The sequence below is a fragment of the Haplochromis burtoni genome, unplaced genomic scaffold, assembly GCF_018398535.1.
Source record: "Haplochromis burtoni strain Fernald_Lab_line unplaced genomic scaffold, NCSU_Asbu1 Contig_68, whole genome shotgun sequence".
NCBI lineage: Eukaryota > Metazoa > Chordata > Actinopteri > Cichliformes > Cichlidae > Haplochromis > Haplochromis burtoni.
In genome coordinates, this window is record NW_024582429.1 from 1951425 (window position 1) to 1970273 (window position 18849).

The 18849-nt window shown below is 42.5% G+C and overlaps 2 protein-coding genes across 3 annotated transcripts in view; one reads left to right on the forward strand and one right to left on the reverse strand.

The window, feature by feature from the left end:
• The window catches only part of crlf3 (cytokine receptor-like factor 3), an 18544-nt gene extending 10308 nt beyond the window's left edge, over positions 1-8236 (reverse strand). The window contains exon 1 of one of the 2 annotated variants that reach the window (XM_005924151.3): positions 8111-8236. The gene's annotated coding sequence lies outside the window, so the exon portion shown is untranslated. The remainder of the gene's footprint in view (positions 1-8110) is intronic. The other variant, XM_005924152.3, reaches the window with a different exon arrangement.
• Positions 8237-9522: 1286 nt separating this feature from the next.
• Positions 9523-16061, forward strand: LOC102303532 (mpv17-like protein). The gene is made up of 4 exons (XM_042221495.1): positions 9523-10248; positions 10722-10792; positions 11977-12006; positions 12245-16061. Exons 1-4 carry the CDS (start codon positions 9942-9944, stop codon positions 12458-12460), a joined length of 624 nt encoding a protein of 207 aa, XP_042077429.1. The 5' UTR covers positions 9523-9941; the 3' UTR covers positions 12461-16061.
• The last annotated feature ends 2788 nt before the right edge of the window (positions 16062-18849 follow it).

Genomic DNA, 18849 nt, shown 5'->3' on the forward strand with positions numbered 1-18849 from the left:
GTCAACCAAGTGCGTTGAGCATTTTCAGTGACAGAGGAAATGAGAAAACAAGTAAACCACTTCCTCTGCTGCCAGCCAGCCGCAGTACCAGCCGCTTTACGACACGGCGAAAACACAGGACTTCTGGTTTCATTGCAGCGGCGTGGGACCACATTCTTCACGACCTTTACGTACAATGCTCAGTGTGGTCCACCGGCCTCACATAACTACGAAAATAAAACCCCACAATGATCATAAACACGCTTTAATGAGCCTCTTCCTGTGACCTTAATGTGATTATCAAACATCAGTAAAATAATGCTTTGTTACTGATTTTGGCTTCATTTTAATGTCAAAAGCAACGACTGGAAACTGATAGCATGGAGTTGGTCTAGTTTTAAAACTGCAGCTCTGTCTGTCTTCACGTCTCTGCACCGGGAGCCAAATGACCTCTAAGACCACTTTTACAACAGCAGACACTCAGGTTTATCAGAGTAATCAAGGCTGGAGGGTCCCTGAGCTCTTTAGAGTGTTTTAAAGCAGCAAGTTTAATTTTTAGACATTTTTTAGCCCTCAAATGATTTTTGTGGACCTCGTTTTTGTCGATCGTTTAAAGGAAGCTACAGTTTTAGCATCCACAGACGATTACACCTAGAACATCCAAATAAAAACATTATTATGGTATTCTGGATTTTATTTATTTTAACTTTATCCTCCCTAAAAATCCAGTTCCCTCACGGCTAAGCCGTTCACTTCACTTTGAGTCATTTAGTTTATTCATTGGACTCGAGGAATCGTGTGAATCGATGCTTTCCTCGAAGTGTTCCCAAACCAGCAGAGATCACTCCAGAGTGTCCTGGGTCCACTCCAGAGCCTTCTCCCAGCTGGACATTCCTGAAACACCTCAGCTAGGAGGGGCCCAGGAGGCATCTCAGCCTTTCAGTTTGGAGGAGCAGCTCCACTCTGATATGTCAGTGTAGGGTCTCAGTCATCCGGGTCATGGTAGTCTTAGGAGCTTGGAAAGAAACTGACTGGACTCCTTTAAGTTTTGTGAGGATGTTTCACCTCTCATCAAATGACAAGATAAAGGAAAACCCCCACTAAGGTTTAAATTCCTGGGACTCTCCACCTGGATTTGGTTTTAGAACTGGAGAAGCTTCTCGGATCAGAGGTGAAATTCACGGGAATTAAAGAAATCCAGTCACTTTCTTTCTAAGCTCTACTCTGATGTCTTCACTCTCTGTCTAAAGCAGAACCCAGATGTCTCATTTCTGCCTCTTTCATCTATGATCTTATTCCTTCAGACTCTACCCATAGCTCACGGCCACAGATGAGGAATGTAGATTGACAGTTAAACCAACAGCTTCACTCTCAGTTCTTTCTTTATCACAACAGGCTGTTAAAGGGTCCACATCACTAATCAACCTGCTCTAGTTTCCCTCTCACCATGACAAAAACCCAGAGATACTTGAAATTCTCCACATGAGGCAGCAACTAGTTTTAAATCCACCCTAATCTGGCCTCGGACCTTGAGGTGCCGATTCTCATCCCAGCTGCAAAGCATCCCAGCAGAAGTTGGAGGTTACCTCGTAACAAGGCCAGCAGAGCCTCTTCTTCCACCAAAAGAGGAGACCACACAGCAGGTCTGGCCAACATGCACTGGAAATATTCCTGATTTACTGACACAATGTGGATCAAGCTCTCACAAGTAACCAAGGCTTCAAAATGTAGTAGAGTAAAGGCTTTGGCACAAAGCTTTACAAGAAGTCTGCATATTTTAGCTTCTTCTTTATTTAGCTGTGCTCTCAGCTCTGTGCTGCTTCGTTTTATGTTCAGGATACAGCGTTGGAAATAATCGTTTCATCACTTCCACCTCACTTGATTTGCATGTCACTGAGTAAAATAAGACAAACATGACTTAGTGCTTGGTGAAGAAACCCTGATTAGTGTGAGACGTTTGCACACATTTACACCCACTCCTCTTTGCAGAAACTCTGTAATCTTTTGGGTTTCTTCTTCTCAAAGCTTCAGCTCGCTCCGCAAATTTTCAGACTGGACTGAGGTCTGGCTAGGCCACTTGTCTATGTTTTGGGTTACTGTCATGCTTGAAGACCAGTACAAAGATATTATGGAAACGGCCCCATGCACTGGCCCCTCAATGCGATGAAGTCATCCAGTAGCCCTAAAAAACAGCCCCAAAGCATAACGTCTCCACCTCTGTGCTCGACTGAGGATGGTGTTCTTTTGGTCATGCTCAGCATATCTATTACTCCAAACATGGCGGGTCGAGTTGATGTTTTAGACGTTCAGTGGCAAACTTAAGACGTGCCTGTACATGCGCACTCTTGAGCAGGGGGACCTGCAAGATTTCAATGCACTGCAGTGTGCTATCAGCGGTGTTCTTGGTGACCGTGGTCCCGACTGCCTTCAGTTTGCCTGTGTCATTTTGGGCTGATCTTCCACCTTTCTCATGATCATCCTCACCCCACAAGCAAAGATCTTGCATGGAGCTCCAGACCGATGGTGACTGATAGTCTTTTTATCAGCGTCTTCCTGATGGTCCGTCCATTTTCCCCTGACAGCCTTTGCATGTTGGTCTTGCCCAACCTTGCTGGAGAGGCTGGAACATTTTCTGTGGACAGGTAAGTTTTGAACACACACCGAGTTGCGATCAGGAGAAGCAGGTATTCCTGCTGGGTTGTAGGGGATCAAATACTTCTTTCTCCCAGTAGCATGCAAATCCTTTTTTAACTTTTATGTAATGTGGGTTTTTTTTCCTGGATTTGTGGTTGCTATTGCATCTCCATTAAAATATTTCTAGGAGCACCAATCAGCTGCAGGAGCGTAGCTGGACTCTTATTGGATGGATCTGGACACTCAAAGCCCACGAACAGACAAGACATTAGTCACAGGAACATATCTAATCTTACCTGCATGATGGAAAGCCTCACCTGAGTTCAATTATTCAAAGTACTCTGAGATAAGTGAACATGAGCAGTGTAATGTCAAAGTACTGTAACAGCCTCCACTTTAATAATTATTTTACTGTAAGTTTGAAAATTAATACCATAAAACAAATACCAAATTCAGCCACAAACCTCTGAGAGAAGCAGCAACTTTGTGTCCTCACAAAGGGGATAAAAGCAGCACGGAAATCTCTGTAGACAGAATGAAAGTGAAGGTGAGGTGAATTACCACCAGCCTTCAACGTCTTCCTGTCAGAGGTGTCTGCTGACAGGTTACACGTTTAAAACCGATCCTTTATCTCATCGATTAATCTGTTTATTTCACAGGTTTCCCAGAAATTGTGGTGTTTATTTTCTCTCAATGTTTACCCGACAAACATTCATACCTAATCCTTTAAACTCATGTGATCTGATAGTTCCGGTGCTTGTATTTAAAACCACATTTAAAGGTTTTTTTGTATTCTTCTTTATTTTTGGGGTGAATGTGAGATAACAAAATGAAAAAACATTAAAAATGACTCATTATATATAGTAAGAAATGAGTCTTTTTTGCATGCTAATAATTCCTCTGAGCACAGCTTTTACACCACTGCTTTGGGGCTAATATTCACCTGCATTTGGTGCTTGTTGAGTGAATTTAGGACCCTGGAAGGAGGTCTCGGAGGAGTTTAAATACTCCAGTTCTGAATCTATTTTGGTGAAGGCAGTGTTGGAAAAAATATCTTTTTGTTGACATAGAACAATGAAATATATCACAAAAACGCTGGATTAAATGATCTTCATGCTACAGAATATCTGGCTTGGACCTTCATGTACCTTCCGATGCTTCGGCAACATTCAGTGACGCGCTGGATCGCGAGTTTTGTCTCTAGGTGCATTAAGTCTGAGCCAAGTCCTTCTCAAAGCTGAAAGTAATGACGCTACCTGCTGCGGTCGGCCACGCTTCCTTTAAAGCATCTAAAGAGGAAGTTTCTAAAATGCATCACGCTCCCGCCACATACAGTATGCAAAGTGTCACATGTGGTCCGCTGCTGCAGGTTATGGAGGAAAGGCATAATCTATACAAGAAATCCAGCACAGCAAATGCTTTTTTAACCTTTAACCCCTGCTAATGAGTCCTGGTGATTAAAGTGAAACTTGGAGATAAGTCGAATAATTTATACTGTAAACTCCAGTGTGATTTAAAAAAACCCCTCAAAAACTAAAGTTAAAATTACTTCAGTGGAGTTTTGCTACTGTGCAAAAGTCTTGAGCCACCACTTAGTGCTCCGAGGAAAATAAGAAAAAGGTGCAGCGATGTATCGAAACGTGCAATCATGCATAGAAACACAGTGTGTAAGAGAAAACATTTACCAAATAAATGCATTTGGTATGTTTCAGCACAGCCTGAACTCTCAGGCAGCTTTCTGTGATTTAAGTATCTGTTCTCCAGATTCTTGAAGGACATTCAAAGCTCTCTGGATGTTTCTGCTCTCTGTCAGGACGATCCCACGCTGCTTCAGTCACGTTGAGGTCCGGTCTGATCCATGACTGATGCTGTTTGTGTGTTTTTCTACGTTTTTACTGCATTGGCAGTGTGTTTGAGATCATTGCATTCAGAGGATTTCCAGATGGTACTGCATGGTGGAACAAAACGGGATGTCCAACACCACGGGCTGAAATGCAGCTCCCAACAATGGCAGAGCCTCCAGCATGTTTTACAGACGGCTGCAGACTCACTGCTGTAGCTCTCTGCTGACTTCGTCCACAAACACTGGACATGATTAGAACGAGACATTTCAAATCCAGATTCGTCTGTAACACCTGTTTTGCTGATTTTCAGTCCAGTTCTTGTGTAATTTTTATACGTCAGCCTTTTCTTTCTGTTTCCCTTCGTAAGAATGGCGCCTCGACAGCCGCCCTTCCACTGAGACCATCTCTGATGAGGCTTCAGCGAGCAGTAGATGGATCAGCTGACGGTACAGATGCATCTCTCTTTGCTCTTTTCCTTTTTCTCGTTTCTTGATGTCTTTCACATGCTGTTCATCTGCTGTAGATATTTTTTGTCCTCCACTTGTTCAGTTTTAAGGATACACTGCACAACATGCCAAAATATGCCAAGGTTTTGGCTAATAGCTCTCTTTGGGAATCACTTTGCTGCTGTTATTCCTGTCAAACTTTTACCTTTAGCATTTTTAATACATTCATCTAAAGAAATGAGAACAGGCTGTGCTTTTGTGACAGGCTGCTAGTAACAAAATGCAAAAAGATACAATTTGAAGATGGATCCTTGCTGTGTAGACACAACACTGGTTCTCCCTTCAGCTGCGTACTTTTTATACCCGAATGGTTAATAGGTCAGTGTTTAAAACCAGTAAACCTGTGAAAATGGTCAGGTACAAGGACTGGACTGAAAATGAGTGAAAACACAGCCAGTGAAGAACTTTGAAAGACCTTCAGAGAGCTGGAGAACTTTTGACGAGTACTTCAAAAAACTATTACAGTAAAATCTGGCTCATTTGAAATAAAACAAAGAAATTAGGGGTGGCTCAAGATTTTCGCACAGTCCTGCCATACCAATCACCTGAATCAAACTAAACAGGACGTTTTCTGTTGATGCACAGACAACCGACCAGAGATCCAGTGTCATGCCTCCAAACAAAACCCCAGTATATATATATTTATACACATGAATGCAAATAAGTATGCAGGCATGCAGTCACTTTGACATAAACAGCGCCCACTGCTAACACTGCTCCTCGACTCTCACGCTCCTTTAACAGCCCAGACATTGTTTTACATCCTTCAAAGAGAGGGGTGCAGGCCCTCTCTCCCTCTGTCTCTGTAATCCTGTGGCTTATAATCCCTCTCTCTGAGCGCTCAGCCAGGTCCCTCTCTGTTTAGATGACACGGGTGTGGCTAGAAACAAATGAACAGGAATTTCTCCTCCTACTTTTTATTTATTCTCTAAAGAGTTCAGCCGTCTGTGTCTCTGGGATATTTAGGTCAACCTGCATGGAGCCATGACCCGCTGTCCTGCTTTCAAGCTCCCCCGCACCGTTTACAGTCTCACAAATATATGTGTGCTGCAGCGGGGCTCCTGTGACACTTTAGCAGTCAAAAATCAATGCTTTTTAAGATCTGTGTGTAAATAAATGAAGCCTACAGTGTGTCAAAAATAGGCCTTATAGTTCAGCTTTTATAAACAAGCTCTAACTACAAGTTGGGTATGCAATTATCCAATCAACAAAGGCATGCTTCTCTTTGCCACACATGACAGTTGAGTCAATCTCTTGTGAATTTTTGGACTATTAAGCTGTTTTACTGTCTAAGCACAACTATTTTAGCCACAGACGCAGGGTGTTTCTCACTTTTTCTCATTATTATACAAGATTTCCTCCACAGGGAATACTTCCGCCTTACCCACAACAACTTTTTGTGCATTGTTGAGACATCCTAAAGTGTGCATCTCCACTCATGCTCTACTTGTGCAATAGTCTTTGCTTCAATACACATCAGGGAGCAGGGCTGTAAACACTTATCTAATGCTGCCCTAGACAGAGAAAGAAAACACTGAATTTGTATCACGATGGTTATAGTGTGTACTGTGTACTACATACTGTATCGTGAACAGGAAATTAAGCTGGTGAGGCTGTAAATAGGTCATTTTTCATGACCTTAGTTCGGATTTTAGCTTCATGCTAAACAAGCACAAGTTTCCAAGAAGAAACTAGAAGATGCAACCTTTCAAATGAAGTCTCATTTGGGTGAAGAGTCAATAAAATGTTTGGATGCTAAGAGGTTAAAATACCGTATGCCAACAATAAAAACGATAAAGATGACACATTGCATGTCAGAGGCCACAAACATATCCTCTACATCAAAAGTGTTCTGAATATATATTAAAATCAACCTCAGTGTTGCATTTAAATGCCCCAAAATGTGTGGATTTGAATGTAAAGTTGATAAAGCCCAGCTAGAAGGTCCCTAAAGAGGCCTGAGGCAGCTCCTCTGAGCAAGCTGCACATGCAACAGGAAAGCTATGACAGGCACTCAAGTGCAAACCCACGCTATTATTATTATTAACAGCGCAGGAGGCATCAGACATGTCGTGGCTCGCTTCTGTTACTTCCGTATTTTGCAGTTATTTTTTAGATAAACTCCCGCCCACCACCAACTGCAGGGGCTTCTCCAGTCTTTTTAAAAGTGCTCGAGAATGCATAAAATGTGTGACTGCATAGCTCACTCTGCGTGGTTTCTCATGCTCTGGAGCTCCAACAGTTGAGTTGAGCCGAACTCTGCTGGAAAAACTCCCATTTTTAAGTTTGTGCTGGTGTCAGCAAACAATAATAAGTCATAACAAAACAGTACATTGTTTTTTATTATAAATAAGTTGTTTAAAATAATTCGGCATGAAAACTATTTAAAAGTAATAACACTCTTGACTGAAAGTCTAACCTAAAGGACAGTACGTGCTGTTCGTGTAAGTGAAAGAGGACGGCGATAATACGATAATGACAGAAGAATTTAAAATTAGAGCTGCTCTTGTCGTCTTTAAAAAATCAAGAATACATAAAATGTTTAATAAGGTAAGTCACGCCGCATAATTTCTCACATTTTTGGTCCTGGGATGTCTTTTAAAGTCGGGTTGAGCCGAACTCCGTTAGAAAATCACCAGTTTTCCAAGTGTACGCGAGTGGCAGCAAAAACGATCAATCATAGTAAAATATTATTTACTTTGAAAAGATTTACAACGTGTTAAAAAAAATCGGCATGGAATATTTTTAGCAGGTAGCAACTTTTTCCATTAAAACCCAAACTTAATGGATGCTTCGTGCTGCTTGTCAGGCTGAATTTAAGAGGATGAGGAGAGCGTTCGACCAACTGCCGAGAAAGTTGTAAAGTATGAGGCGTAAACTGGTAATAAAGAGGTGATGAAGAGGGACGACAAAGAGTAGACATACACGAGTTGGTGTTGAGACTAGTTTGTCGTCAGCTTCTCAGAATAAGGTCGGAAAACTGAGAAAAAGTTGGAGCTTGCTTGTTGTGGAAAAAAGACAATGAAATCGGAGCACGCTTGAGAGAACAAACACAACACACACATTAATCACGACAACAAGACAACCGACACATCGACTAAATCAACAGCCCTTCTTAACATGCGGCGGTAAAAACCCCAGCCGTACCTGTTTTAGTGCTTTCTGGTGGCCATTTCTTCCCGAGAGTTATGAATCAGCTCGAAGCCGCCGCCACACCGATATGCCCAAGTTTTCACTCAAGTCCAAAAATGACACTTCCGAGGCTTTAAGGGCAGCAGCCAATCACAGAGGAAGTCGCTTCGAATGACAAGACAATCAACCAATAGGAGTAAGATATTCTCTCTTTTCCCCACCCTAATCAGACTAACCTTCTAATCGAAGTGGAAGTGATGGAAGTTAAGCGACCGACTGTGTATGGAATGCCCCTTAGGCCAAAACTAAACTCACTAAATACACAAAAAAATAAACTGTATGTTTTATATATATATATATATATATATATATATAAAACATACAGTATATATATATTTATTATTATTTTTTCTTTCTAATTTTGTACTTAACAAGCGAGAAAAGGAAAACAGCCCCAGTGTGGAGAGATGTCGCCCTCTAGTGATCTGTAATGGATATGGCATTTGGATCACAACCTTCCATCATTCAAGTTTTCGTGATGTCTTTCCAGACAACTCCTGATTTTATTTGATTTAGTTGCAGTATTAGGGAAAACCTTAGGCTGTACAGGCCTTTAAGAAAAGACAGAGGATAATCTACTCAAGGACCCTCAGAATGAGAGATCTACATTTTTCTCCATAGTATTTGAAGTCTTTACCTGGCTGTACACTCAGACAGATTCTGCCCAAACTCTTAACTTTTACATAATTTAATTACATGTAAATTTCCCGAGTAATTTTGTTAAATATTTGGCGTGTAAAATGCTACATTTAATGGAATCTGGTCAAATTAAATTAATTTGACCGGTATACATTTAGTTTATGCCAAACACATTTTCCTTGATGATTAATTGTTTGAATAAATTAAGCTTTGATTTTATATTTCATTTGCATATAATAAGATAAAGAACAGCCATGTACTGTCCTTCCTTTAATGTGCTTTTAATACCTTTGTTGATATTGATAAATAGTCTGCGTTCAGCAGGACTTATGAAGGAGTTATGTATAAAATAATGATAATGTTTTGTACCTATTCTGTGATCGACAATCAGTCCAGTGCTTCTGGGCCACTTAAAATATCCTTTTATAAGTGATATGTTATATTTCTTCTGCATTCTTGGCCTGATTAAAAAAATACATTTTAATGTCAGTGAGAGTTTTGCACTCATAAATAAAGGATATATAAAAGTCGCTTTGCCAAAAACTGATTGCAACTTCAACCTGTTTCTGACTGAAAATGGTTTGATACAATTCACGACAGATAGGTTTGTTTTATTCACAGACGATAGCCCAACAAGTCATTTAAACCAGTTAAATATTGACAATCCTTTTTTTTCTTTTTGGTAAATTACCGTAAATCACTTTTTGACAGGTGCCTCAGCGCAGAGCTGCTGCGTTGGTGACGCAGTTGGACGGGATGTACGCCTGAGCAGATTAGCGCTTGACCTGCAGGATTTGTTGCTGGAGACGCACCTGATTCACGGGAAGTAGAAAGAATGATCTGGATTTAAATTTACCGTGACCAAAGCGAAGCCATGGCAGGTTTTATGCATTGCATTTTTCGGGGAGTTTTTTGGGCATTTCTCATCTGAGATCTGATGATGTGCGATATTCCTGCTGCCAGCGGAAACGTGTAATCCCTCCCAGATTACGGCGCACTGATGGATTGCGTCCTGTCGTCCAGTAGGCTGGCACTAGGGCCTAGCCAAACGAATCCAACCGGTATGCCTGCATCCTGACTGCTGAGGTGAAACCACTCAGGGCAGGTCATTCTGTAGGCACCTGCGTCCCCGTCGGTGCCAAAGACGATGAGGAGAGCTGTACTCAAAGAAGCCGCCAAGCGATTCCCCTGGCTGGCTAATGTCACCTTGTACGGATGCTTATTCGCAGGCGGTGACCTAGTCCACCAGCTCATCGCTCAGAAGGAGCACATGGACTGGAAACACACTCGCAATGTCGCCATCGTGGCAATCAGCTTCCAGGGAAACTTTAACTACTTCTGGCTACGCGCCCTGGAGAGGCGCTTCCCTGGAAAGTCCGCCGGGATGGTTTTCCGCAAACTGCTGCTGGACCAAAGCTTCGCGTCGCCTTTGGCCACCAGTGTCTTCTACACCGGTAAGATGGGCAGCTTTCATTTTATCCACGTTAAGGGTTACAGAACTGAGAGTTTGCTTCGTGTTAAAGCAAAGCGCGTGAGAAACACCCCCCCCCCCCTTCAATGCGCTTTTGTTTGAAGCCAGCAAACATTATCTTTGGTCGGAACATCAAATATGAGAGTTATTGATTATTTTTCCAACTATAAATGTCAACCAGCCATCGGAGCCAGAGCGCAGACGCAGAATGACGCTGATAATGAGTGATAATTGGACAATCGGGACAAACCATTACTATAAAATCTAAAGAGTGTCAGTTTGTGAATGAGACTCTAACATCTTAAATGAGTGTGAAGGTGAAGTGGTTTCTGGTCAAGGTTGTCTCTCAGTCAAATACTAAAGTGTTCAAGGTGAGGTCTTGTTCCATAGTTTTTACATTTGTGCGTAAAGACGCACGACCCAAGCCGTGCCTTAAACCTGCTCTCTGTTTCGCAGGGGTGAGCTTCTTGGAGGGAAAGGAGGACGTCTTTGAGGACTGGAGGGAGAAGTTCTTCAACACCTGGAAGGTGAGAAGCGCTTCAGCAGCGGCACGAAACGAAGGAAAGTCACCTTTCACGGTAGCTTCTGCCGCTGCCAGCTCACAACCGGATTAATGTAGATTACGCCACCGGCACTTCTGCTTTTGCGCAGTGGGCTCGGCGCCCGGAGGAGAGCACGCGGGGTAATTCAGCCAGAGGATAAAAATGTCAGTGGGTTTCAGGACGTTCAGGAGCTGAAGTCCTGCCAAGTGTGACTCATAGTGTCATGTTGCTGTGATTACAGTAAAACAGCTTCGGGTTGCTTTATTTGTACTTGCAGTCGTGAGTCATCCATCCTCACACGCAGACAACAGTTATGCATAATACAATATCTTGAAAAACAGTGACTAAACACACACATGCACACACACACTAAACAACAAAAGTGAGCACCATTAGAAATCAGTCCATCAGAGGGACAGCTCAGAGTTCGAGAGGCTGAGGTGGTCTGAGTATGTGCAGAGGTGGGAGGGAGGATCTACTGGACAAAGTATGATGGAGCTGCCAGGCAGGAGGAGAAGAGGAAGACCTCAGAGGAGGTTCATGGATGTAGTGAAGGAGGAGATGCAGAGGATCAGTGTGACAGAGGAGGATGCTGCTGCTGCACTTCCCCCTCTGTTAACTTGTAACCCACACCTAAACCTAACTTCTCTTTCATGTAACGTTTTCTAACCCCAGTCTTTTAGCTTCAGTGCTGCGCTCTAACCATGTTTGGTGGCCATGCTTCACTGTTTTTCTGAGATTGGCGTGTCTCCCTTCTATCTCTGTCTTATTCAGATCTTTTCTGCTTTATCACCTTTGTGTAAATTATACTCTAAGGAGTATAATAATTTGCACACACTAATTGAAGTGCAGTTGTGCAGGCGTTGCTGCTGACTCTCCATTTCAAGCTGCGTTAAGTGAGTGGATTGAAACTGCGAGTGAGATATGTCCTCTTTTCTAACCTTAGAAGGATCCACAGTGACCTGATAGAGATTAATGTTTTAAATAGTAAAGCAACAGATGTTGCTGCGTGCAGTTTGGCAGCTCTGTGTGCGATGTTTTAATGAACGGAAGCATCCCACTCACAGCACCTTCGCCTCAGTTCTACACTCATCCCTGGCCTCTCCCTGGGATCCTCTCAGGTGTGCATGGAGATGGAAACTCTGATCGTGTCTTGTTTTCTCTTTCAGACTGGACTCATGTACTGGCCATTCATGCAGGTGAGCCTGTTTTCATTTTTATTTGTTTAAAGTCAGAAAAAATAAAAATCTCAGAGGAGTGGAACTAAAAAGCAGAGATTTTGCTGCTGTGCTGTCTGATATTATTTACTGGTACATTTTGAGTTTTTTTCACATGAAGTGTGTAGATTCTGAATCACAGTGTGCACCCCACTGACAGGAAAACCTCTCAGAAGACCCTTTTCCATGATGGTCCTCTTCTCTGCTTCTACTTTTCTAGTTCCTCAACTTCGTCCTGATGCCGTTGTACATGCGGACTGCCTTCATGGGCTGCTGCGCCTTCCTCTGGGCCACCTTCCTGTGCTTCTCTCGGCAGAACGGCGATGGCACGGCCGGAGTGGCTTTCGCGTTCATCATGGACCCACGTAAAACTCTGGAGGAGATGCGTGAGGCCCGGCTGGCCCGGAAGAAGCAAAAGACCCAACGGGAAAACTAAAGCGAGGAGGAAGGAGTGGAAGAGGATGCCGCTTCAGTCATTCAGGTTGTTGAGCTGTGGAGGAAAGACCGAGAGTTCGTTACCTCCACTTAAACCAGCACGATGAGAGCTGAGGAGCGAATGAAAGCAAAATCACTGAATACTCTCACTGTCTGTCACAAGGGTTGACTGATGTGGATTTTGAAGGCGAGTTTTTAAATTAAGGGCATTGATTGACAGGCAGGAGTCTGTCAAGGAAGTTTATGAGTCCAGCGTGTTTTATTGATTCTTTTTATGGCGATGAACGTTTTTAGGATTTATGAAAATATGATGTTGTTTGTGTACCAATTTAAAGGCTCTCACAGCTACAGGAGAATCTTCTAAAGCTACACATTAATGCAGTACTCCAGCTGGTACCCAGAACTCTTTAGTCAGTTTTGGTTAGATCAGTCTGGTTACATCCACAAGGGTCAGCCTCAGGGTTCAGTAAGCGTCCGTCCTTTTTCATGCATTTTTAATCTTTTTGGAGCAACCAAAGGTAAAAGTCCTGCAGCTCTGCTCACTTTTCTTCAGACCCTCTCCCTTATTTTGCATCTTTATATAAAGCAATGGTAAATCATACGATTTAACTGTGCATGAGCGACAACATGAAGCTTGTCCTTCATTTCTCGCTGCAAAGGTTCATTCGGTGTGAAAACTTGTTATTATATTTACTTCGAGTACACTGTGAGTCAAGGTCAAGGTCATTAAACTGGTTCCTGCTCAGGGAAGCATGAAGGCTCATTTAAACTCATTAGATCAGGTTATTTAATGTGTAGCTGAGACGTTTTTTGGGTCAAATGAGGCTGCTGGTCGTCACCATTCAACCTCAGGGAGCTTAGAAACACACCAAGAAGCTGCTGAGATGCACTATACTGCCAAAAGTATTCGCTCTTCTTCCTTCCTTTAACCATTCATCCACAAGCCCCTTTGTGAGGTCAGACACTGATGTCTAATGAGAAGGCCTGGCTCACAGACTCGGCTCTAATTCACCCCAAATGTTCTTATCAGGTTGAGGTCAGGACTCTGCAGGCCAGTCAAGTTCTTCCACACCAAACTGACTCATTCACGTCTTTGTGGACCCTGCTTTGTGCACTGGTGTGCAGTCATGTTGGAACAGGAAGGAGCCATCCCCAAACTGTTCCCACAACATTGGGAACATGAAAATGTCCAAAATGTCTTGGTATGCTGAAGCATGAAGAATTCCTTCCATTGGAACTGAGGGCCAAGCTTAGCTGCTGAAAACAACCCCACACCATAATCCCCGCTCCACCAAACTTTACACTTGGCGCAATACAGTGAGAGAAGTACTGTTGTCCTGGCAACCACCAAACCCAGACTCGTCCATCAGGTTGCTAGATGGAGAAGTTTGATTCATCACTTCAGAGAACACATCTCTGCTGCTCTAGATGCTTTACACGCTGCATCTGACCCTTTGCATTGCACTTGGTGATGTAAGGCTTGGTTGCCATGGAAACCTATTCTCTCGACACTGTTCTTGAGTTAATCTGAAGGTCACATGAAGTTTGGAGGTCTGCAGCGATCAACCTCTGCTCACTATGCACCTCTGCATCCGTTGACCTGTGATTTCAGGTCGGTCTACCTCTTTGTAGCTGAGTTGCTCTCTTTCTCACTCACTTCCACGTTTCTTTTTTATAAAACCACTAACAGCTGACTGTGGAATATTTAGTAGCGAGGATATTTCATGCCTGGTCTTGTTGCACAGGTGGCATCCTATCACGGTACCACGGTGAAATTCACCAAGCTCCTGAGAGCGACTCATCCTCTCACTAATGCTTGTAGAAGCAGTCTGCATGTCTAGGTGCTTGGCTGTACACGCCTGTGCTCATGGAAGTGATGCAACGCCTGAATTCAATGATCTGGATGGGTGAGTGAACACTTTTGGCAATATAGTCTATTTTTGCTCTGGACCAAAGTGAAGCAAACAGCGATGAATCAGCACTAAAGCAGCTGCAGGGCTAAAGCTGAACAGCAGATGTTTGCAGCTGTGGTGACGTCTCGACTTCAAACATCGCAGGTTTCACTTGAAATAAATGGGGACGTTTTATCTGACATATCGAGCCACGGTTACTGGTTCCTGATCTGATCTGAGCCTGCAGCACAGCGGAGCTCCTGAGACCAGTTTCAAGGGCTGATATTTCTGCTTTATACCAGTCGTGCCTTTTTCTGTTGACAACAAGTCTGCAGATGTGTTTGGCTGACTGGTGACTGCCATCAGTTACAATCAATACTACGAAAGATGTGTGTTGCTGTATATTTATGTGTGTATGTACAATTAAAAACGTAGTTGCGCTGGGATGCACTGACGTATCTGCAGGATAAAAACTCAGAAAGGTTCACTCTGTGTGATTGTGCTCAGTAAATGTCAAAGAAATCAAACTTGAGAATTTAAAAGAATACCCGCTAATGCCGCTAGATAAGTAATATTAAAAATAAATATACATGAAGGCTCGAGCAGGCAGGTGAGCAGTTAGACAGTAAAGATAGATGACTGTCAGTTACTTGCATCGGGTGGCTTAGAAATGTGGTGGGGACCTTTTTAAAGGAGGCAGTTGAGATGGTTTGGGCATCCAGGTAGAATGTGTCCTGGGCACCTCCTTTTGGCCGATTTCAGGACACACCCAACTGGGATGAGACCCTGGCCTGGACCTAGACCTTCTTGGAGAGATTATACAGCTCATTTGGTCTAAGAACACCTGGCCTGGGCAGCCTGCTGCTAGTTGGACACAACTTTGGATTGGTGGGAGATCATAAATGGATTGATGCACAAGTAGAATTACAGATGTTTCCTCCTTACCTCCTCCCTTCCTGCCCCTACAAGCGTGCAAACGTAACCTAAACCTCACGTTTATGTGGAGAAGAAGCGACTGACCTGATGTCCTGTTTCCTGAGATGCGGTGTTACCAGAAAACATCTGTATCAATACAGATACACAAGAAGAAGAGTTAGACCATTACTAGAAGGTTACTTTACTTCACTGAAGGCCTGGAGGGAACCCAGAGGGCTCATTATAAGTTATTAGAGCAGGATACGTGTCAGTGCATCCCACTTCTGCTGTGTTTGAAATGTGAAGTTACAACATTTGAATCCTGTTCTGTTACTTGAACCATCCAATACAGGTGAGTGACAAATTAAAGGAAAAGTAAAGTGCTGAACCAAAATCTCCCACCTGTGGTCAGCTGGGTTGAGATCATGTGACTGTGAAGGCCAGAGCTAGTGATGAATGTCATCTTCATCCCAACGCCCTGCTAGGCCCCGAAACAGCAGAAGGAAGCGTTCCTTCACAGGATGAAGCAGGAGGCAGCGAGCCTTCCCTCGCAGGTTTCACTGGTTTTTATTTAATTTGTCACTGTTCTGTATTTTGCCATCAGCCCAGAAACCTTACTGTGTTCACATCACTTACCTGAGTTACACGAGTTTAGCTTTACTGACTCTGTAAGAATTTTGGTTTGGTGTTATCAGATGAGATCATGTATCAAATGAAAAACAGCCCTTGAGTGGATAAACCTAGAAATCCTGTTTTCCATGTTTAGAACATTAAACCTCAACAAATGTTCATTTATTTTGCAAAGTGGTTTATAAAAGTTATCACTAGGATCTTACAGCGACTAGTTTACAGCAGCTATGATGACCTCAGCTGTTCTGTTGTTCCATCACTTTAATATTTTCACAACGAGGCCACGTCTTTGTGCGTCCTTTTGACACGTGCTCACAGAGTAAACCTGACACCAATAAACCGGTCAAACAGCTCTCTCCTGTTGTCTCCAGTGGACGGGGTTATTGTCCCGATTCGAATGAGATGCGATGGGAAAATTGTGTCCCAGTTAAGCCATGAACAGTGAGGCTGTTGGACTGTTGAGCATTAAACAGGTTCCCGGAGCAGATAAAGACCACAGTTAGCGGCACTGTCACAGGGGTGGAGTAAATGTTGTTTCCACCCTCCTGAGACCCAGCCTGTTCACTTATGTCCTCTGTAATGGACATTTCTTTTTGGTCTCTATCTTTTGAGTTATTTGAGCAACCCCACTAAGTACTGATGTGCTAAAAAGAGGACATTGTGGCCTTTCCAGTGATATTTCATGTGTTTTGGTGATCTTGTTTAGCTCCAAAAAGGCAGGAAATCACAAAAAAGTTAATCTGGAAGATACTTTTTTCCTCAGCGACTAGAATCTCACGAGGTTCTCACGAGGATACGCACCAATTCTTCTAGAATTTATCGTCCAATAAGAGGTTTTACTTTTTATATAAGTTAAATGAAAAACAGTTAATCATCCCACAGTTAACAGTTAAATATGGGAATCTTAAAGAGTCCCTGTCTATGTACACTGCAGCACCATGAGGAGGTGTTTCAGGCCAGTTTCTGGAATCTGATGCTCAAAGTCTTTTCCCAGCAGTGCTCAAAAATGAAAACTAAAATGATTAAATAAACACTTTAACTTAGTCTAAGTATTCTCTAAGATATGACTCTTAAGTACATCACTCTAAGTTTATGTTTTTGTTTTGTTTTCCAATTTCTGGCAACTCGTTTGTCTAACCAGATCGAGCTATCCTGTAAAAATTGACAGACTGGCTTTAATTAAAACCTTTAATACAAACTCTTAAAAAGAGTCTTAAAACATTAGCTAACCTTAAATTAGGATTGATGCATTGTTTTGTTTTTAGTGTGCATAACAGGATAAGTCACTTAATGTACCGGTAAACAAGAGTGGAAGAGCTAAATATTATCCATCCATCCATTCGCTTCCGCTTATCCTTTTCAGGGGCGCTGGAGCCTTTCCCAGCTGTCATAGGGCGAGAGGCGGGGTACACCCTGGACAGGTCGCCAGTCTGTCGCAGGGCAGATAAATATTTTTTTTAGCTAAATTATAGTGAAGAAATTCATGCTGACGTAAGAAAGCGTCATTATAAATGGGCTGGATATTTACTTTATAGCATGCACACAATATTTACGATTCAGAGACAGGGTTCTCTGTTTTCTGTGATCCATACGCTGCAGAGACAACAGGAAAGCTGGATTTATTAAAGTTACTGATCACTGCAGAAGTCTCAAACGTGGTCGTCTAAACACATCATAGTGAAGTGAAGACTAAATCAAAGATCTGAGGTGAAACATCAACAGCGCAGTGAGTCTTTGTTCTCACCACAGAGGAAGTATTCTTAATACAAATTATTACCTTTAAATGAGTTTAGTCAACTCTACTGCTCAGCACAGACAACTAATACTAATATAAGTAAGTAAACTCCAAAAACAAGTGTGAATAAAATTAAAGTTAGATTTTACCAACACACAGTACTGACATCAGTCTTTTAATAGATTTCATTCTAAAAGCAAATAAAAGTATTTCTTAAAACAGATGTATCACTTTAACCAGACTGCTGCTAATGTCAGTGACGGTCACATGTTCATGTTTATAATCTGCTGTCAGTGTGTGGACTCAAAACATGCAGCACAGATATGAAGCAAGGGTACAGTGTGTGTGTGTGTGTGTGTGTGTGTGTGTGTGTGTGTGTGTGTGTGTGTGTGTGTGTATAAAAGCTTTATGCTCCAGTGATGTGCGGGTGGATTAACCAGGATCAGATAGGCCTCCTTAATCCCTTTGCAAAAGGACAGAGTTGACCCAGTCATTCCGACCTCTGACCCCATCAACAGGAAGTGAAATTATTACCCAATCAGAGTGAAGGACGCTGCCAAGTGCCCTTCTTTTCTAACCCTGGGAAACATAAGCGACAGACTGTGAGGGGGCGGCTGCAGAGGACTTAAATTTAAGCACAGGTTTAGTAACTGATACAAAAAAAACACAATGGTTAATATAAATAACCATTAATGACGTCATCTCAGTAAAAAAGTGATCACATGATGAAGCTTCTGTTGCCACCCAGTGTTGGAAAGTGATTTTGGTTTTTATAAAATTGTTTAAAAAAGCTGAAACTCACATTTGGGTTGGCAGAAATAAAAGTAACTTGAAGTAAGCAGACAAAGAAGTTGAAGATTTAACATGCTTCTTGATCTCTTTTTAAATCACACATCCACACAGTTTCAGCTTTATCACACAGCTCCTTGTCTGGTTATGTGAAAACAACAAGTGGTTTATTTCCAATGAGAAACCCTGAGGTTTCTTTTGAGCAAGTACTTGGTGACAACACTCGTCCTGTGGTCTAATTGGCCACAGAGCCAGGGATGCCTGCAGACAGATGAAGGGAGACCGAAGCTGCAAAGGCAACTAGGGGGGACCAGCACTGCCAAAATAATGAGGTCATAAATAAATGAATAGCTCTACTAAAAAACAAAACAAAAAAACATGCACATATACATTTGCAAAAAAGTATAAGCATGAACGAATCTTCCTTTA